Raw genomic sequence first — 22,461 nt, 5'->3', positions numbered from 1 at the left:
TAACCGGCGTAGACTGTGCCATGTATAATTTAAAAAAGGTAAAAAAAGTATAGTTATCTTTGTTTAAAGTCTGCATTCGAAGCAAACTATTGCCTTCCGACGAAGCATTTCCGACGCAACTTATCATGCAGTATACACTATTAAACCTCGTCTAAAGTTTATACTGCGCAGATGATGCTGCTATCAATGTCTTATCATCATATTTGCTCATGTTATCTGCACAGGCAGGTTTAAGTTAAGCGTAGCCCATGTTTGCAGGGCCGGCCACAGGATTCGACATAACATGGGGTGTAACTAAGGGGGCGTAACTTAATGAGATGCACGCCTCCAGTATAACCGATAAATAATTGGTTTAATGTGATGGCGTGTGGGTTTGTGGTGTACTCCTCAAAAATGTTTTTTACAATTTATAACACGATATGGTGCATTTTGAGCGATTTTTGTTATTTTTCTACTATATTGAAATACAAAGTAAACTAAAAAGATTTTAGGGGGCGCCGGATGCACCCCCATCCGCCCCCCCCCCCTGGTCCGCTTGTGCGTATGACTAACACTCCGGAAACTAATTACTAAAAAACGCGAATTTCCGCAAGCTGCCACGTATCTGCAATTTCGATTTCTTTGTCGGTGAATACGCCTAAAGTGTTAGAAATATTGGAACGAAATCGAAACTAGTGGATATACAAAAGGTATTATAATTATATCGATACTTTTTATTTATTCTAAGGCTCTGAACTTCATACTGTTATTTAACAATAAATAGCTCATCATTAGTAAGTTCTATCTTGCTTGTACTTTGATTTTATCTTTTTAATGTACATGACTTAGTCTTATAAATTGCGTTATTTACTTGCTCATTGCTAAGATCATACTTCAATTTCTCGAAAGATACCTTTACAACAGGATAAACTTAAGCTCACTATTTTTGTTTTGGTATTTGTGTTATATTTTGTTATATTTACATTCTTAAAGCGTGTTTTTTTAATTAAACGGAAATAATCTTTATGATTATCAAGAGAAACTAATGTTTATATAGTTAAATCAAGGTTAAATAAGCAATATACTCTCGTTACACTTGTAAACTTACAAAAATTGGTGCCAGGAGTTTGTTTGAAATACATTGACATGGATAAAAACTATAAATCAGTTTTTTTTCTGTTTTTGTATGAAACATTGAGAGGTTTACTTAACTTTAGTATAAAACCCAAAGGAAATGCACATTTATAACGTAAAAAAACTCAAATAAGAATATTTTAGCATTTCTTTTAAAGCTGCAATCTCACAGATTGAACGTTTTGACAACTTTTTTTTATTTTTTGTCTTGGAATGTGCCAATTTTTGCAAACAAAAACATGGAAACCAGTTATATAAGACAGCTGACAGAAAATAAGATCGCAGTTCAAAATTGATGTTTTATGCATTTTTCTTAAACCGTTACTAACGGTTTAAGCCATAAAACATTAATTTCCGAATGGAAATATGAAAATTTGCGATCTGATCTTTTGTCAGCAATCATTTATCATTGACTGGCAGATATTTACGCAAAAGTTTGCTCTTTCCAAGACAAAAAATCAAAAAGTTGTAAAAATGGTATATCTGTGAGAGTGCAGCTTTAATATAACAATTATAATGTTCATGTGAAATCATGTTTATTGATCTAACAATATTGCTTGGCAGAATATGTTAGCGAATACAAATCCATATTATCATTATAACTTTCTGAATGCCGTGCCTCATGCCTGCGCGGTTCTCATTGAATACCAGCTGCTTGAAACTTGAAACTTGTTTATTTGCTTAAACGCCTATTTCTACATATGAATACATATTCAATGGCGTTGTACAATAATGAATTATAAGATAATAAAAGCAATACAGCAATACAGACACAAGAATTAGCACACTGTAAACAACATACATAGTTCAATGAATAGTATATAAATTATTTACAACATGATGGGTGTTCACCATCGTATAAACAGACAACAGCTCGGCAATATATATTGGTAAATAGTTCATGGGTATACATTTTAAAACAATGCATAATAATCTCTGAAGAGATGGGTTTTTAAATGTTTCTTGAATATGTTTACTGAATCACTTTGTCTAAGGCTCAGAGGCAGTTCATTCCAAAGCTTAGGGCCAATAGTTCTAAAACTTCTGTCACTGAAGGTCTTTTTCTTATTTAAAGGCACAACATAGCATCCTATTGATGATTCCGAGGATCGTAGTGTGCGTTTTGAATTTTTTCCAGACAAAAGTTCAATAAGGTATTGAGGAGCATTTCCAACGGAACAGTTATACATATAAGTGAGGATCTTAAAATTAATTCTTGCCTTTATGGGTAACCAGTGCAGGTCATATAATGCCTGTTTTGAACTATCACACCTAAAGCGGTTGAGAACAAGTTTGGCACACATATTCTGGATGCGTTGTAATTTATGTAGTTCACACTGAGCGACACCATGCAGAATGACGTTACAATAATCCAAGTGTGAAAATTGCTGCAATTATTTGCATATCAATTATATTCGTTATACTTTGAATTCAGTCCAATACATCCAATACATGCAATCAGAAAAAATATACAAGATTATAAGTATCTTCCATGGCCGAGAGTGTAAGATAGGTTCATTCTGACCCGATCGTAGGGTGTTTTGCGGAAACGAGGTTTACCGAGTTTCCGCAAAACACCCGGCGCGAGGGTCGGGATGAACCGATCTTACAAGAGCGGCTATGGTAGATGCTTTTTCTCCCACCTCATTTAAACAAATTTAAGTAAAAATGTATTTTTTGCTTGAACTCTTTTGTGCTTAGTGAAAATAATTGCGTATGGATATGCGATAGCACGTGGTTGTCATGGATATGTGCGTAGTGATCCAGTTCATGTTAATAGTCAAATCGGTCTTTTTAAATAGTTCTAAGGAGAATTAAGCATTATTTCTTGAATGGTGCGTGAAAACTGTTTTATGGTGACATTTGATGCGAGAAATAATTAGTTAGCGTTCTAAATATTACCATAAGACAAGATTTCCTTGATGCTACTGACGACAGTCTTCAACAAGGGAGGTAGTTACAATGATGTGGTGACCATTAAAAAGGAGTTCCATTCGGTCATTTTATCTTTGCCCGTGGGCAAGATTATAAGTATCTTCCATGGCCGAGAGTGTAAGATAGGTTCATTCCGACCCGAGCGTAGGGTGTATTGCGGAAACGAGGTTTACCGAGTTTCCGCAAAACACCCGGCGCGAGGGTCGGGATGAAACTATCTTACACGAGCGGCTATGGTAGATGCTTTTTCTCCCACCTCAGTAAAACAAAATTGATTAAAAATGTATTTTTTACTCGAACTCTTTTGTGCTTAGGGAAAATAATTGCGTATGGATATGCGAAAGCACGTGGTTGTCATGGATACCTGCGCAGTGATCCAGTTAATGTTAATAGTCAAATCGGTCTTTTTAAATAGTTCTAAGGAGAATGAAGCATTATTTCTTGAATGGTGCGTAAAAACTGTTTTATGGTGACATTTGAAGCGAGAAATAATTAATCAGCATTCTAAATATTACCATAAGACAAGATTTCCTTGATGCTACTGACGCCAGTCTTCAACAAGGGAGGTAATTACAATGTGGTGACTATTAAAAAGGAGTTCCATATGAGCATTTTATCTTCACCCTTGGGCAAGATAAGAATATCTAGCATGGTTAAATTATTGGATCTACTTATCTGAGGTTGGAGAAAAGAATGTCTAGCTTGGTTATTTTTTGGATCTACTTATCTGAGGTGGGAGAAATGAATATCTAGAATGGTTAAATTATTGGATCTACTTATCTGAGGTGGGAGAAATGAATATCTAGAATGGTTAAATTATTGGATCTACTTATCTGAAGTGGGAGAAAAGAATATCTAGCATGGTTAAATTATTGGATCTACTTATCTGAGGTGGGAGAAATGAATATCTCAGAGAAAAATAAAATGCATGCTGGATTCAAACTTACAAAAGAATAATATTAACATTTATTCTATACCTAATTTATACGTCCAATCGTAGACGCTCTTTTGAACCACGTGACCGTACAATTTATTCCCGTATTGGGACGCACGCGTGTACAAAAATTCCATATTTTTCCGTATTGTATGAATCACAGGACCCATGTTAAACCTAAGATAAAGTCCGAAACGCGAGAAAAGGCTCCGAATGAAAATCCGAATCAACAGGCGCTCTAGATAAATTATCGGATTAACATAGTCGTTTGTAAACACGGAAATTATTATTATTATTACAATACAGAATATATTTGGGATTATATGTATAGGTATTGAATGAAAAAGGTCATTTAACATTGTTTAGTACGATACGGAATATATTTGGACTGGAACACAGCTTGGAAATCCATGTTGGACGAGCCTAGCATGACTTTCCAAGCACATTGTATTATCTATCTAAGGATAAACTTAATATGCATTTTTAATTCTTGAATTGGATTTGATCTAAAATCTAAGGAAATGTATGATTGTCATATAAGTCAAACGCTAGAAATGACTTTTTTTCCAATCTGAAATTTGTATAAAGAATAGTCGGTAATTTTAAATTGTGAGATAAAGAATCCGATGCTTAGTGTTAATATATGTATTCTGGCGTGTAAGCGTGTTCAACCTTTTCATGCCAGTTGTTGCACACATATTCATATTCACATATTTTGTGAAGAAATACAAGATATATTTTATCAATTTGAAAGCAGGTTGCAGAATATTAACGCTGATATTAATCATATATGGGCAGATGAAACAGTGCTTAAAAGTCACGACAAAAGACAAAACAAGCGTGACTTTGTAAAATGGAAATATTACCCCCAGGTTTAACAGCTTGATAAAAGTCAGTAATTTGAAGTGTAAATTCTTTAGCTGTATTGGTGTTTTGAAACTCAGTATATAGTACATTAATTTCCTGTATTCAATTTAAACAATGCGATGTAGTATCGACGATAGCTATTGAATATGATTTATAAATAAACAACTATGAATAACTGATCTGCCGCCTGAGTAAGCACTGTTAAACATTAGTTTGGGAACAGGTTTGTCGAAGTGTTTTAAGAAACTAAACTCTCAATCCAACTCTGGCAAAAGAGTAGACTGCGCTATGTTTAATTTAATATGGTGAAAAATAGGAAAGCTATTTTATAGTCTACATTCGAAGCAAATATTGCGTTCCAACACAGCATTTCTGATGCAACTCAACGCGTTTAATACACACACTGTTAAACCTCGTCTTTTCGTTATACTGCGAAGTCGTTTTTGCTGCTGCTATAAATGTTTTATCATGATATCTGCTCTACTTTTCTGCACGGGCATGTTTATTTTCAGTGCAACCAATTTTTGCTGGGGCAGATCCAGAATTTGACTTTAGAAGGGGCGTAATTTATGGGGTGTAACCTATTCAGATGCACCCCTTCTGCATAAGCGATATTTCTTTGGTTTAAATACCGGCAGGAGGGTTATGGGGAGTTATCACCACACATTTTTGTACAATGTATATTCCAAAATGCTGCATTTTGGACGTGTTGTATTACTTTTTTCTCCTACATTGAAAACGAAAGTAAATTTGGGGGATTTTAAGGGTGGTGGTGGAGCGGGTGCACCCCTTTCTAGATCCGCTAATGCGTATGAATAATATTCTGGTTGCTCGTTCCTAAAAAATAATGTGTGTTTCCACAAGCTGCCACGTATTTCTAGTTTCGATTTCTTTGTTAGGCTGTAAATACGCCACACATAAAGTGATAGATATATTGGAAGGAAGTCGAAATTAATGAATATTCAAAAGGTAACCTATTTATTATATCAAACTTCTAGATTTTTATGATTCTGAAATTCATACAGCTTTTTACAGTCATACGGTCATTATTTATAATTTGTATCCTGCTTAACTCCAATTAATATTCTTAATGTACCTGGCATTAAATAAAATGGCGGCATGAAAATGATCATTGCAGAGTTAAAAAAATAAACGTGGCTATTGATTGTTTTGTTTTGTAATATATTTGACATTGAGAGTTTTATTTGAATTTACAAAACACGAAAAGAATGATGATTATAATCAAACAAAATTTTTAAATAAGGATAAACCAATATTACTTTTTATTCATCAAATCATCACTTAGAATGTTTATGCTGGCAGGGACTATTGTTCTGTCAACATTCCCGGTGAAGAACCATGTGACTTATTCAAATGATACAATCCTTGGCCAATCTTTCAACATTGTATTGTTCTACAAAATTCCATCAAGTTGAAATTAGGCCAAGGACTACATCATTAAAATACAAGATAATCCTAAATATTTCACAACTGTAGAGGCAGAAAATAGCATAGTATTTTATAGGTTAAGAAACATGTTCATATATTTTCTGTTTACAAAAGTTATTTAGAAGTTTACGGTACTTACTCCTTTTATTACATCGGTTGTGACCCGTGGTGACCTTTGTGAGAACCCCTTTAAGTCACGTAAATCATCAGCATGTTATTGCTTGAAAGAACATGGTTGTCAATACCAATCCATATTTCGATTTTGAATGCTAAGCCTCTTGCCTGCCCAATTATTCATTGAATGCCAGCTGCTAATACAATTTACATAACTCTTATAGCTGTTATACTTTGAAATCACCCCAATATGTGTAATCAGAAAGAGAAGTAAAAGACATGAATATCTCAGAGAAAAAAAAATATTTTCTGCTGGATGAGAATTTCGTTAGCTTCTAAATGGGATACATGAAAAATTAACGACGCTCGTTTTCAAAGTGATTGAATTATTTTAAGAGAAACATAACACACCTTCTTGATTTCTCGAATCTTGGATTTAAACTTAAATTTAAGGAAATGTACGATTGTCATATACGTGAAAAGCTAGAAATAGCATTTGTTTCAATCTGAAGTTTGTCTTTATACATTGAAATGTATAAGGAGTAGTCTGTAATTTTAAATTGCGTTATAGAGAGTCCGGTGCGCAGTTAATTGTTTTCCTTGTGTATGCATTTTCAACCTTTTCTTTGCAAAAACTTCGACTCAAATATTTTAAGATTGGCAACGGTTCACAAATGTATGCAAACATATTTATGGAACTTTATTATTTTTATTAATATTCTTATGTTTATGTTTTGGTTTGGTAACTGGTCGAAACAATGATTTGATTTTGCATATTGGGATATATGTCGTGGTTGAAATGACATCAAACACTCTGTAAATGTACATGACACAATAACCCACTGTCCTGGATTAGCCATTTTTTGTGAAAAATAGTGTTCCAACATTCCACGATTATTTTAGTAGATATAAAAAAAAAATGTTGATTTTTTTCAAGCCATCATTCACATAACATAATAAACATATACACATGAATACATGGTTATTAATTATAATATCACATACTAGTATATAAATATTGATATATACTATTTTTCTAACAATTTATGAAAGAAAATATCAGCTAAGCATGTTACTTGACACTTATATTGATGGATAGGGCTTACTATGCCGTGTTAACACACATCCATAGTGTAAGAATCTTTTTACACATAAAATCCTGACAAACGAGTTGGCGGTTTACGCTGGCGTTGTTGTCGTTTATCCTGCTGTTGTCGTAGCTGTTTGTTTGGTGGTTGCTGTGGTTGTTCCGCCGCGATTAAAGTATCGGCGATCGTAGGAGGAATCTGCACTTCTGGCAAACTCTCGATTGTATCCTGCTGTTGCATGAGCGTAGCTCAATTTGGAATTGTGGGTATAATATCCTCCAATTCAGGCTCGTCTGTGGTAACAAAACAGTACCGGTCACGCAAATGATCTACATGTTTTTTTTCAACAATCGACCATCATTTACAATTTCATATTAAACCGGGCCTGTTTGATTAATGATTGTCACCTGTGTCCATGATTTTTTGCACTTTCCCACACAAAAACCTTTTCTCCAGTTTGAAATTGTCTGTCTTTTGCATGTGCATCGTGCACAATTGCCTGTTTATTATTAACTTTTTCAGTGAAATTTGGCATCACCAAATCTAACCATTACCTTAATTGTCTTCCATAAAGTGGTTCACTCGGTCTCACGCCAAGTGTGGACTGTGGTACGAGTCGATATGTGAGTAACACCTTTACAAACTTTTGCCGAATAGTCCCATGACGTTGCTTCTTTAAACCACTTTTGTTTATCCTTACAGGTCGCTCCAAGACCATTGCTCGCTGCGTGGTTGCTTCAAATGTGCTTAATGTCATTCTTTTTAATGAACTCGTCAGATTCTGAACTAGTGGTGCACTTCCATTGTCTGTGACCAGATGCTAGCATAGTCCATATGTAGCAAATGACTTTTGTAATAATTGTCACGGCTGAAGTCGCTTTGTTCGTATCGTTTGCTTCGATCCACTTCGAATGAGCATCGATTATGACCAAAAACATTTTCCCCATGAATGAACCTGCATAGTCGACATGAGTCTCAGCAAAAATCGTGTCGGCCATTCCCACGGATGCAATTTCGCTCCTGTGGGCATTTTTCTGTTTGTCTGACATAATTGACAGTGCCTCATATATAATTCAATCTAAGTGTCCATTTAAGGCTACCATGCATATAATATGGCTAAGGATTTCATCCTGTTTGAGCCTCGATGTTATTCATGCAACGTGTCCAGCATCGTTTCACGTCCACGTGGAGATATAATTACACGGTTTCCCCGATGCATACATCATACATGCTCATTTCATTTCTAACAGCAAAATAAGGTGTAAATTCTTTATTTGGAATTTTCCCCGGCCATCTTCTTTGCAGAAACACAGCAACTTTTGAAATAACCAGATCCCCTTGCGTCCATAGCCTGACATGTTGTGATGTTACTGGCGTTTCATCCAATTGTTAAATAACTAACACAATTTCCGTTCGAATTGGCGGTTCAGAAGCCTCTGTTTGTCTCGGCAATCGACTTAGACCATCAACATTGCCAATGTTTAGTCCTTCCTTGTATTGCAAAACATACTCTTAAGCTGCTAACGTCAATGCCCCTCGCTGTATTCTTGCGCTGCCGTTGTCGGAATTTGTTTGTTTTCGTACAGTTAACCCAGTAGCGGTTTATGCTCCGAAAGCAACACAAATTTGTTTCCATACAAATATTGGTGAAACAAATGCCTCCTTTTCAAGAACTGTATAGTCTTTCTCTGCACTTGATAGAGTAATAGAGGCATACGAAATCGCTTTCATATTGTGTGACAAAACCGCTGCAACTCCAAACGGCGATGCGTCACAGGGCAACAGTCGCTGTTTTTCAGGGTCAAAATGAACTAACAAATCTTAAGAGGCCAAGAGCTTCTTTGATTGCAGAAATGCCTGATTTTCGTTCTCGCCCCAATGGCATGTTGCCTCTTTCACAAGTAACGCATGTTCCTTCGTTTTGTAGACGTCCAAGCTCTTTCTCAATGCCTTCTTCCATAGCATACGGTACTGGTCGTGCTTTAAAGTACTTTGGGTTGACATCCACGTCACTGTAGAATTTTGCCTTCACGCCAGTTTTTTTCCTGATCCTTCATTGAAGACGCTACCGTATTTGTTCAAAATCGCATTCAAATCATTGTCATCAGTTGCCCCACTGACTTTTACAGATACTATTTCTCACCAGTAAAGTTTATTTTATCAAGCCAGTTTTTTTCAATGAGATTTGGCCCATCATTATTCTCTACAATGATCAGCAATACGAAGTTCTTGTCCTCGTATTTCACGTTGACATTGGTTTTCCCAAGGATTGTTAAGTACTCTCTAGAGTATGTTTTCAACTTTGCCTTAGTTTTCTCAAGAGAAGAAGTCTATTTCAAATTACTACAGTTATCTTTTATTTTTACGCTAGCCGCCGTATGTTCGAAAAGAATGATGAAGATTCGGAGACGATTTGTCAATTTTTATACTGTTCCGCGTACATTCTATAACGGCGATTTTAATTGGATGTTCACTGCGGTTGAATATAGTGCAAGTCAAAAATCATTGTAAGTACGTCGTCCTAGGCCTTCCAAACAAGATGTCGGCATTTGATGTTAACAACAATACATGAGATATTAAACATTTTAAATTGATTCTAATCGACGAAAAAACCTTAAAAATCATCGATACGCAAAGTAAAGTTAACTTTATCAGTCGCTGAAGTTATGGAAGAAATAAATGCTCAGCTACAAAGGGACGTTAAAATAACGAAAGTCCTTGGCGAGATGCAGACATGCAGAGGTAGATAAGACGATATCGTTTGGAGTTTTGAAAATAAAATTAATCTGAGAGGAACAAGACGTTCGAACACATTATTATTGCCAGTATGACTGACTAATTAGCTGAAGCTTGAGGCATACTAATGTTTAAAGTGGTCTTTGCATGGCTTTGTGTGCATGCGTATTTATAGAGTTCAACTGAAAAAAAACACAACAATTTAGCAGTATGCAGAAATTTTACTCTTTGTCCCTATAAAACATTAGAATAAGGTACTCATTGTCAGAAGTTATACATAACTGAAATGATTATGGAAAACAATCTGGCACTTAAAGTTAAGCTATTAAACATGATCAAATACTGTACTGATAGCTTTACTAAAACGTTATTTCTGTTTAAAATAGTCTACAGATTTTTTTGGGGTAACTATCAATAAAGGAAAATACAGTTTCCAGTTATATTTTTTTTATTTATATTTGATGTTCATCTTTAAATAATGTTTCAGCTTAGGTCAAGGCGCTCATTACCTGACTTTTCTAGAGTATTACAAAAAGACATTCACAACAGAACACATGATATAAATATAACAGATTTATACAACTAAATCCTTTTATTTATGAAAAAATTAAAATGTAGATACACATTTTTTTACGTATGTCAGTATTTAAATAGAGCGTAAAATAACAAATTTCAACTTATTTTCAGTTTAGAATAGTTTCATTTTAGTTCAGAAGTACTATCAAGGTGCAAAAAAAAACAATATATAACGGTTGCAAAATTAAATAAGAAATTATATTCTGACTTTTATTTTTCGGTCGACTAGGGGAAAATTTGACTTTTATTTTTATTTCTCCCCATCCCCCCCCCCCCCCTCTGTCCCGACTCATTTTTTTCTGAAAAGAATCCCGTAAACCAAATAATAAAAAAATGTTGGCCTTATCTCTGGAAGTGTGCTCGACCCCTTCTACACAACATCAGTTTGTAATGGACATAACATACTTTCCAATTTATTCAGTTCCTCTGTGGATATGGTTTGCAAAAACTACGGAAACGTATTTTAAAGGAAAAACACAGGAAGACAGAGCATATATGTCATTATGCCATTTTATTCAATTTTAAGGCAATTCGTAAAGAGAAGAAATCTGTTTCAGTGTTAGGTTCTGTCATCTCGTGTACACAATGAAGTAAATATTACATTTGGTGCTCATTCGGTGAAATATATTTGTTATTTAATCAATTTAAATGTCAAGAAAAAACATTCAGAACAGTAATTTATATAAAATTAAATGTATATGTGCACCAGATTTATTTTTTGTTCTTTTGTTCCAGCCTCATTTGAAAAGAAAAAAATAACGATTAAACACAATGACAATGTATCTAAATAGAATGTGGACAGTTTATTACGAAGTATAACCTCTTTCCGCAATGGTTTACTACAAGGAACTTCTTAAACACAAGGAGAGCCAAAATTGGTTCAAGGCATCCGTTGCTTTGCGAATAGCACAACGTGGACTTCAGGTTTTCATCGACAATGGCCTTAGAGACGTTCAAAAGAAGATATTCAGCATCGCCAAATCCATGGGCTGCTTATCTCCAGATACCAATTGTACAAATTGCACGACAGAGAATCTGATTCTTTGTCCAACACGCGGTATTTGTACCAGTCTAAAACGATGTAAATTTCATAATACTCCACGGAAATGCCTCCGGAACTGCCCTCAGCAGTTATGCCATTTAGTGCGCGACGGGATTATTCGGTACCATCGCTTCTCTGGGCCGTCTTGGAAAAATACAAAAGCAGAGGGATGGCATGCTGATCATTGGGAAATTGGAAAATGCTATCTACCGCCGGATGGCTACAAAGACGTGTCTTCTTCCATAGAAAGCGACTTCAATGCCTTAATAAATGTGTTGATTAACTGCACAGAGTTTGAGACAAAACTGTCCATCGATTTCACAAGCTCGTCCAACTTGTTGACCAAGGTAAGTGAATCTAAAGTAATTGAAAATAGTTCGTCCTGCAAAAGTTAACAGTGATAGTTTAGTAATTTCTTAAACATCATAATGAAATGAAAAATTTAACTGCTTAATTGTCTCAAAAATCATATTAGTAAGCAATTTACATTCTGTATTTGCTTGTGTTTTCGATCATTGACAACGTAGCCATTATATCTATTTAATGTCTAGTTAAAGCAATGTCTGGCTTGTTAATCCCAAGTCAGGCATCCCTAATGTATTGTGCGGTTGACACAGCAGGGTGCTTAATTCCATGTATATTGTTTATTGGCTAATTGCCGTAATGAGCTGGGGGGGGGTTATAAAAAGGTGGAACGCACAGACAATGCAATTGACATATCAATATTCATTAAAATAAGATCTGATTAAGGATAGCATACACCAGACGGCAATAAATATTAGGTTAAATACTCAAAAACGTTCAATACACCGGATGTTGGTGAAGGGGTCATTCAAAGGAGGCTAAAACTAGGCCTTTAAGCATGTGATAGGCGCAGTTAATAGTGCGATTTATATTATGAATATATTGGCTATTGATTACCAGCTTTCAATTGTGTGTATATGTATAAAAGTATTTAAACTTATATAACCATTTAAGCAATATAATGTTTAACAATTTAGATACGCGAATATGGAAGAAACATTCGACATTCTCCTGACCAGAAAATGAAAGACATCGAGTTAAATAACTTGTTCCAGAAACTAACTTCGTTGCTTGAGGATTCAGTCTGTCTCCAAACAGATAGTGAAGCAGTCAGCGCTGTTAAAAATTTGAAAGAGGTATTTCTACATCACTATAAGTATTCAGTTTGTTTTATGTGGTTTTCATACGTATTACGTAAAATATACATCCAAAAAGTTTATTAACTTTATAGTTCGCAAACATTGAAATGGCGAGATAAAGACATATTCAAAGTGCTTAAACAAATATTACAGAAGCCATTAATATGATTGTGTTTCTTCAATGTTATTTAATAAACTAACGGAAGTTATTATTAATATGCAGAATATTAGTATAATGGAAATGTATGTGGCTTTCCTTATTGTTCAGCTTCAGAACGATAAGCTGGTGATCAGAGTTGAAGATGAACAGCAAATACTGTTTGAAGGTATGTGCATAGATATTACAGTCACACTAAATAAGATACTAGAGAGGGCGCGGAACACAATTGTACGACTTCTTGCATGTGTTGGCTCCTTTTTTGTGAACAACGTCATCACAGTGTGCATACATATTTAATGCTTAGACAGGCATATACAACAGCACATGAAAACTTTTTTTCGCGCACCTGCGCGCTTACAATTGCAACGTTCAAGTGAAATTTCGCAACCAACTTTGAAACTTAGTCTCAACTTTTACATACAGAAACACATACACTCACACGTCTTTTTTCAAACTTTCTCTACTACATAATCGTATCCCTAAAATGTAGCTGCTTGATGTTTTGATGTTCACCTACAGGTTACACAAACCACGTACTATTCACAATTCCCGTTCTGTTTGTAACAAATCCCTTCAATACGGTTTAAATAAGAATTTGCTTATATATTAGTTTTAAAAGAAAACGTTTAAATGTTATCAGGTCATTTCAGGGTTGCAGATGCGCTTGGCAAAGTACTACCAAAGAGTGTTCAACTCGTCACTATTGTGTTCGCTACTGCCAAACAGAGACAGCAATCCAGACAAGTTGTTCGTAACGCCAAAGCTAATAGAACGTGACCACCGAAAGATTGGAAAGCACGGCGAGCATTTAATGCGCTTATCAGTTACCACATACAGGGACATCTTCTTTGAAGGCAGTAGTAAATGCAGCAATGTGTATTTGATTGGCGAACCAGGAATGGGAAAGACAACTTTAACCATTAAGTGCTGTCTTGAATGGAGCGCCCAACACTTGAGAGAAGAAGGAACTTTGGACGAACTCACGGATATGGCAGGCAATGGACATATATCATTCGCAGATGCTGATATCTTTAAAGATATTGACTTTGTTTTTCGTATTGCTCTGAAGGAGCAAAACATGCCAGCTCGTTAAAATGATAAAGGAGCAATTGCTGTTCAAGATATACCACGACAAAGACATAAAGGAAGCGTATGATCTCTTACAAACTGTCCTGGAAACTAAACGCTGTGTCATTATCGCTGACGGTCTTGACGAGTGGTCACATCCTTCTGATAAGGATTGCAGCTGTTCGGACGAAGAAAAAGTTGTCCCGTTCCGAAATTTTGCCAATAATGCTATCCTGTTAACAACGTCGCGACCTTGGAGATTGTCACAGTTTCGGATTAAGGACTCAAATATAGACAAATATCTTGAAATTCAAGGCGCAGTTGATCCGTCTAGCCTTGTTGAAAAGGTGGTCAATTGTCTGAATGGAGAAACAGGAACGAAAACCTCTGTACAATTTATGGAATTTGTTCGAGAAAAGGGAGTTGAAAAGTTACTTCCAATACCAATTATTCTGATGCAGCTGGTTTGTTTGTGGTACGAAGAGTTCAATGTGTCCAACTCCATCTGCAATATTTATGCAAGCATGATCAGTATGCTCTTTGGGAAAATTAGAGTCGACAACAGACAAACTAAAGTTTTGAAACACACTTTCCCAGGCTGTATCCAATGTCAATGTAACATTCGTACACATGGGTCTCTTTTTAGGTTTCTGTCACATCTAGCACTCAAAACACTCTTTACACAGAACATGCAGTCATCGAATGTATTTAGCATCAGCTGTGTAACGGCTGTTCTCGAAGAGAATAGTGGTGACGAACTATTAGAACGTGCACTTGAATCAGGTCTGTTGACTGAAGAGAGGCTAGACGTTGCAAATACATCAAACTTTTCATTTCTGCACAAAACGTTTCAAGAATTTCTTGCTGCGGTGTATGTTTGCATGAATGAGGACTTGTTCAGTAAAACTATCAAAACACATTACATGGAAAGACATCCTGAGTTCATAATGGACGTTTCACAAGTGTTCATATTCATTTGTGGCCTTAACATGAATTTAGGTGAAGATATGTCGAAATGGATTTCTACATTCATACCGCAAAAGTCGATGAAAGCTTGTTTATACGATAACTACGAATATGAGCGAGCGAGGCCAAATGAAAACATCGTTAGAGCAATACAAGGAATGGTAATTGAAGGTTATAAGGAAGCAATATCAAATAATTATGTGAACACTCAAATAACATTGAACCATTTTTATTTTGATGACATTCTTCTCAGCGCCGAGCGGATGGAACTGCTCTACAAACTTCTCCTCATGAACAAACATCGAGTGAAATCAATTCATGTTAGTGAATGTAACGATCAACTTGGCCAGAAAAACCTACAGGATGTGCTCATAAGCTCAAAGGACTCACTTACAGCATTAACCTGCTGGGACCACTCGGGCGAGTATGATCTGAAAATGTGCAAATGTTTCAAATATTTGAGCATATGGGGCGATAACTTGTTTAAAATTGAGTTAAACGTGAAAAACCTGCTAACATGTAAAGTACTGAAATCAAGGAAGTCTGTTGAGGAATCATTGTTAAACAAATTGTCAAAAAACGGTAAACAATTGCAAACATTCATAGCATACGAACTAAAGAATGTTGAACTATTTAGTAACATTTTTCCACAGTTCCGCCAGTTACGATATGTTTGTATTACAAACACTGACTTTAAGCAATTCCCGTTCATCCCACCAGATTTAATTAGCCGAATAACAATGAAATGGGTGATTATGTCAGCGTCTGCCTTACGGGACATGTTGGACAGGATTGCAACGTTACCTCGGAATGTCCACGTTGTTTTTGAACATTGTTCAATTCAACCGTCATCAGAACTTAGACGTATAAGACAACTACTTGACGTTTCAAGCAATATTAGCATTGAGCATTTTGAACGTAGCGCTACCGATGTTAGCTTTGAAGTCAAGTCGAACGGTTAGCCTGAGTGTAACGCGTAAGATAAGCATGGCACTGTTACTGAACTTGCACTGTATTTGACGTCACACAAGGACGTCATTACAAAAATCTTTACATAATTGAAATGACTCGCAAGTAGCTGATAATTTAAGTTGGTTTCCGGACATAAATCTTTATAGAACAAATAAAAAAAAATCTGATGATTCTTTTTTACGTATTTAACAATCGAACTATTGTAAACTGATACTATTAATTCAGTAAAAAACAGGACAAAATCCGTGGTTGCATTGGACACATGAGTAAAGTAGTATTACTAAAACGCCAAGAAAACCATGCGGAAATGCCCATACTTTTAAAGACATGGCATAGAAAAAATAAGACTAACTGAAAAAATAGTATGAATTTCGATTTTGTATTATTGGTTATCATAGACAAAATGCAAGGAACGATAAGGGGATACATACTAATTAGAATATGACTGTAGTTCGGACTAGTTCTTGTGTTGTAGTTTCTTGTATAAAGGTACATCACGCCTCCAGCATTAACGACGCAACACCATTGGTCCAGGACTGGTCACGCGGTGACCCCATATTTTTCCATACTGGGTCATAAAAATGGCGTCTATTTTCCGATTCCGATGAATAATCCGTTGAATAAATGAAACATTTAAACATGAAAACAGGTCGACGTGATATATACGCCGCCGCCGCCCTATCCGCACGCGAGGTCGCAGGTTTCTGCGGCCGTTTCCCTGGACTCAGCTAGACCTCTACCGACGATGACGGCTCCACCAGCGACGATGACGGCTCCACCAGCGACGATGACGGCTCCACCAGCGACGTTGACGGCTCCACCAGCGACTATGACGGCTCCACCAGCGACGACGACAGTGACAGTTTCAACGACGACGGAAACCCGCGCACAGCCGGAACCACCTACCGCTACTACCGGTTCTCAATAGGGGGACGGAGAAAAGTGTGTGACTGACTTGAAAATTGGCACATGGAATATTGAGGGGTTAAAATCATGCCTTAACGACTCAGAATTTATTAATGCTATTCAGTCATTTGACTTATTAGGCTTATGCGAATCATGGTTAAAAGATGACGATGAAATAAATATTAATGGTTTTCATAGTATATCTGTGCCTAGGCCGGAAAGTAATAAATCTAGACGGGGACACGGTGGAATTGTGCTTTTAATTAAATCTTCGATACTACCTGGAATAACAATTTGTGAAACTGATAAAACTGGGTTTATTTGGATTAAAGCGGACAAGTTATACTTTAATGTAAGCGATGACATATACATGTGTTTTGTTTACATACCCCCTAGCAATTCAGTGTATTTTCAAAGCCATGAAATAGGCTTTTTTGAACAATTAGAGTTCGGGTTGAGAAAATACAGTGATAAGGGACATGTTGTAATATTGGGTGATTTGAACTCACGGACAGGCGAAAGATCAGATATTTTATCGAACGTGAATGACTATGAACGGTTTATACCTACAATAGAGTGTAATGACTGTGACGATATTTTCCCAATAAGACATTCAGTCGATAAAAATGTAAATACATTGGGTATTAAATTATTGGACTTATGTTTATCTAGCAACATGACAATAGTTAACGGTAGATTAGGCGATGATGCGCAAGTTGGCAATTATACATATATATCCAATAACGGAAATAGTGTTATTGACTATGCAATTGTGTCTCGGAATTTATTTCCCTTAGTTAAGAATTTTACAGTTCATGATTTATACAGGTTTACGCCTCATGTCCCTATTTCATGTATATTATCAATTAATATGCCAAACGATATAAATACAAATGATCATATAAACTATGTTAAATTCGAATGGAGTCCAGAAAATATTAATTCATATAGGGCTAATATTTCTTTTTGTAACGAGTTCCATAATATTGATGATCGTCTGATAAGTGGTGACACTGACATTGATAATAGTGTAGATACATTTTCCACTTTGTTATATAATAAGGCATTTGTTTCATGTGGTAAGAGAATAAATACTGGAGTTAAAAATAATAATAGGAAATTTAGGAATCCCTGGTTTAATGGTGATTGTGAGACAGCACGGCGGGAGTTTCGAACTGCAAATAAGTTGTATAGGAAATATAATACTGATGAATATCGTAGATTGTTGTGTACAAGACGTAATGTATATCGTGGTATTACAGGTAAGGCTAAACGACAGTTTTATTTACAACAAAAGAGTGATTTGCATAATATGTCTAGAACTCAACCACAGAAATTCTGGAAAGAAATAAAGAAAATACGCAATAATAAGCCAAAAGATAATAGCATCAGTAAAGATGATTTTTTGAATCATTTTAAAAATCTTTTTGATGGTGATGTTTTTACTAATGAGGATGTTGATAATTCTGATGATGATGATATTGTTAATGTTGATCAGTTAGATACAGACTTTACTATAGAAGAAGTCACTAAAGCCATTAGTTCATTAAAACGAGGTAAAAGTGGTAGTGTTGATGATTTAACACCCGAAATGTTTATCGATTGTAAAGATTTATTTGCACCTGTTTTATGTAAATTGTTTAATTATATGTACAATAATTGTATTTACCCACAAAGTTGGACTAAAGGTATCATAGTCCCGGTTCCTAAAAAGGGAAACCTCAATGATGTAAATAACTATAGAGGTATTACCTTAACAAGTATATTCTCTAAAATATTTTCTATATTGTTAGATAATAGACTACGCCTGTGGGCTGATAACGACATTATACTGAATGATAACCAATTTGGCTTTAGAGGCAAACGTAGTACTGTTGATTGTATTTATGTGTTGTCATCTATTATTAATCAGGTTATTAATACTGATAAAAGAAAATTATACTGTGCCTTTATAGACTTTCGTAAAGCGTTCGATGTTGTGTATAGAAATGGTATATGGTACAAATTGTTACAATATGGTGCATCAACCAAACTTGTATCGATGCTCAAAAAAATATATGAATCAGTGAAATCATGTGTACGTGTTAGATCACAATATAGTGACTATTTTGATAGTAATATGGGTGTTAAGCAAGGTGAGCCTCTTTCACCGTTGTTATTTCTGTTTTTTATAAATGATATGGAAGATAGTTTAAGTCGAGATTGTATTGATACAGTCACTATTGACGAAATTCGTATATTTATATTGTTATTTGCAGACGATACTGTCTTATTTTCATATACTGAGCAAGGTTTGCAGCTCTTACTGAATAAATTACATGTATATTGTAATACATGGTGTATATCTGTTAACATAGATAAAAGCTTTGTAATGGTATGTCAAAAAGGAAACAGAACTGAGTATGTTAATTTGATGTATGACGGGCATAAACTTGATGTTGTTAAAAAATTCACATACTTAGGTGTTGCAATATCGCAAAATGGTACATATTTGCAATCACAAAAACAGTTGTCAGAACAAGCACTGCGTGCTTTGTATTCTTTAAATCGATTGTTTGATGTTATATCTTTAGATATACGTGATAAATTAAAGTTATTTGATGCTATGATAAGCCCCATATTGAATTATGGTTGTGAAGTATGGGGTTTCCATAGAGCTCAGCATATCGAGAGAGTTCAACTAAAATTCTTGAAACAAATTCTAAGTGTTAGACAGCAGACTTGTAATGCTGCAGTATATGGTGAATTGGCAAGATTCCCATTATCATTGTTTAAAAAAATTAGAATAATTAGATTTTGGTATAAAATAAAACGTTATCCTGTGTCTCTTTTATATAAAGTTTATAGTATGAAAAATAACAATGGTATGTATATAAATACATGGACACTAAAAGTGAAGGAACTGCTCGATGAGCTAGGATTTACTTTTATGTTTGATTGTGAAAATGTTACACGACTGCAATTAGAGGCTGTTGTAAGACGGTTGTATGATAATTATTTGCAACAATGGTATACGAGTGTTAGAAACTCAGATAAATTGCAATCTTATGTTGGTTTTAAACACGATTTTGTCATTGAAAAATACTTGTCTTGTATAAATAATAACAAATTACGGATGTGTTTAACTAGATTTAGATGTTCAGCACACTGTCTTAATATGGAAGAAGGGAGATATAGGAATATTAATCGTGAAGATAGAAAATGTGTACATTGCAATATGAATGTTGTTGAAAATGAGTATCATTTTCTTTTGATATGCCCAAAGTATAGAGACCTTCGTGTCAAATATTTACCAAGATATTATTGCCAATGGCCAAATATGACCAAATTAATACTTTGTTAAGTACTGACAATGTTAAGCTGTTAAATAACATAGCAACATATATATCGTTTGCTACAGATAGAAGAAATGCTCAATTGTATAAATTCTATTATACCATGATATTATAAAACATACTTTTCTCTTTTGATGTTATACTGATATCATTAAATGCCATCTTGTATATATGTTTTTGGCAATGTTCAATTTGAATAATGCTAATAAAATTTTGACTTGACTTGACTTGTTACGGGGTTAATATGTGATATGGGATATACGGGGCAAAGGAAACCATATTCTGTCCCACCCGATATAGTTACATTTGCCCCGTATATCCCATATCGGGTCACCTACTAACCCTGTAACTTATAATCATTTATATAGAACTGTTCTGTACACTAGTCTAATAATTGTTTTATGTCAAAAGGTGCATTATAAGATTATGCTACTTGAATATATACAAAATTCAGGGTAAATACAAATGCCTGTTAGACCGCCCATCACAATCAAACCAAACATTATAAAAATACACGTAAGAAAAGCTAAAGCTTTTCATGATTTGAGAATTTGTTTGAGTATTCTAGTAGTACCCGAATAATACGCAATCGAATTAAATTTCAATGGGACATAACTGGGGCCATATTACAGAAGTATCTTAAATTAAAATCTTACCTTTTACTTGAATTCAACAATTTCCTTAACTGTTTTATTTCACTGGAAGAAATTGTTATGCTTAGTGTATATTCTGCAATTAAAATGTGAACAATTAACTGTTTAAAAATTAAAACTTTATTTTTTAAGATTTTTTTTTAAAAATACAACAATTCCAAATGTGTTGATCTATTTTAATATAACTGCTAGTTCTTGAATGGTTTTTCATCATTATACGGATTTGTCATCGTGTATATCTTTTTTATTCTTATTTTATGAGATATCGTTGCAAATTGTTACGACTGCATATGACTTAGTTATCTGAAACAATGTCACTTAATGCTTAGTACAAAAAATGAGGTTGGACGAAATTGCTGGGTTATAAATATTAGAAAACATGTTATTTTTGTATAACTTTAGATGAATTTGAAGATAAAAATATAAATAATTCGGGAAGACATGTTCATTATAGGCATTTAAATACTGTGTTAAAAATTGTGTTAGAAATAGCCTTTAAAGGCGTCCAATATAGGTTCATGCAAATCTTAATTCATATTTTTTATCTGTACCCTAATTGTTTACATTCTTTGGTTGTGATCATTAAAGTCAAATGAGTGTTTTTTTTGCATCAATCTAAAATGTGCGCCTTTAATATTAGGTGGATTGCGTAAATGTCGTTGTTCATATCATAAAAATGGAGCTGAGCTTGACAAACATAAAAATACCTAATGGGAAAAGTATGTGCATGTGTTCCGTCGTATTATTGACAACTTTTCACTTTTAGATTGTGAATACAACGCATGATCCATATAAAAAAATGATGCACGTACACAAAACCCTACATAATTGGTACTTTGTGTGCATAGATGTTAATGCCTTGTATACTCTTTTTAAACAAAACGATTCCGAAACATTACTCAAATTTCATTTTAATATGGACACCTGCTTTTATTGAAGAATAATATTTAAAGGGAAGTAATCATATTTGATATATGTATGCTATGATTGTATGGATACATTCCCGTGAAACAACTTATTGGGCCGATGGTTCAGAACTTTGTCAAAATTAAGAACACGATTAACGACATCGTTGCTAGATTTTAAACGTTAAATGTTTTATTATGTGCTCACATTTTAAATATAAACACGTTCAGCTGAAACAGTTATCTTAAATCTTGTAAGAAACACAGCAGATCACAAAATTATCCAAATAACTTCCAATGCATTAACGATTTGACGTTTAAAGTTAACAACGTTGACGTTAGCAACAAAGTTCTAGACAATCGTGCATGCATGTATTTGTTTAATGTTGTATGACTTATACTTATGGCTGGTGAACTTATATAGACAATATAAAAACTACTGGAATACAAAATGTACTAAAATACACTTAATATTCTTT

General features: G+C 34.7%; 1 protein-coding gene across 5 annotated transcripts; it reads left to right on the top strand.

Annotated features, from left to right (window-relative positions):
- Window positions 1-577: 577 nt before the first annotated feature.
- On the top strand, window positions 578-21,675 carry LOC128202815 (uncharacterized). Of its 5 annotated transcripts, none has more exons than XM_052903967.1 (5): window positions 578-689; window positions 11,548-12,201; window positions 12,856-13,014; window positions 13,286-13,343; window positions 13,828-21,675. In XM_052903967.1, exon 5 carries the CDS (start codon window positions 17,460-17,462, stop codon window positions 20,430-20,432), a length of 2,973 nt encoding a protein of 990 aa, XP_052759927.1. In that variant the 5' UTR covers window positions 578-689; window positions 11,548-12,201; window positions 12,856-13,014; window positions 13,286-13,343; window positions 13,828-17,459; the 3' UTR covers window positions 20,433-21,675. The 5 variants fall into 2 exon arrangements, with proteins under 5 accessions (XP_052759927.1, XP_052759929.1, XP_052759930.1 ...); XM_052903968.1 differs by lacking the exon at window positions 578-689 and adding an exon at window positions 5,680-5,818.
- Window positions 21,676-22,461: the final 786 nt, after the last annotated feature.

The sequence above is a fragment of the Mya arenaria genome, chromosome 9 (assembly GCF_026914265.1).
Source record: "Mya arenaria isolate MELC-2E11 chromosome 9, ASM2691426v1".
Taxonomy (NCBI): Eukaryota; Metazoa; Mollusca; class Bivalvia; order Myida; family Myidae; genus Mya; species Mya arenaria.
Note: the sequence above shows the minus strand (reverse complement) of the source record. Positions and strands in the feature narration are given on the sequence as shown.

Excerpts from the sequence above, each read along its gene's own strand:
- LOC128202815 (XM_052903967.1), top strand. The coding sequence starts at position 17,460 with ATGTGTTTTGTTTACATACCCCCTAGCAATTCAGTGTATTTTCAAAGC.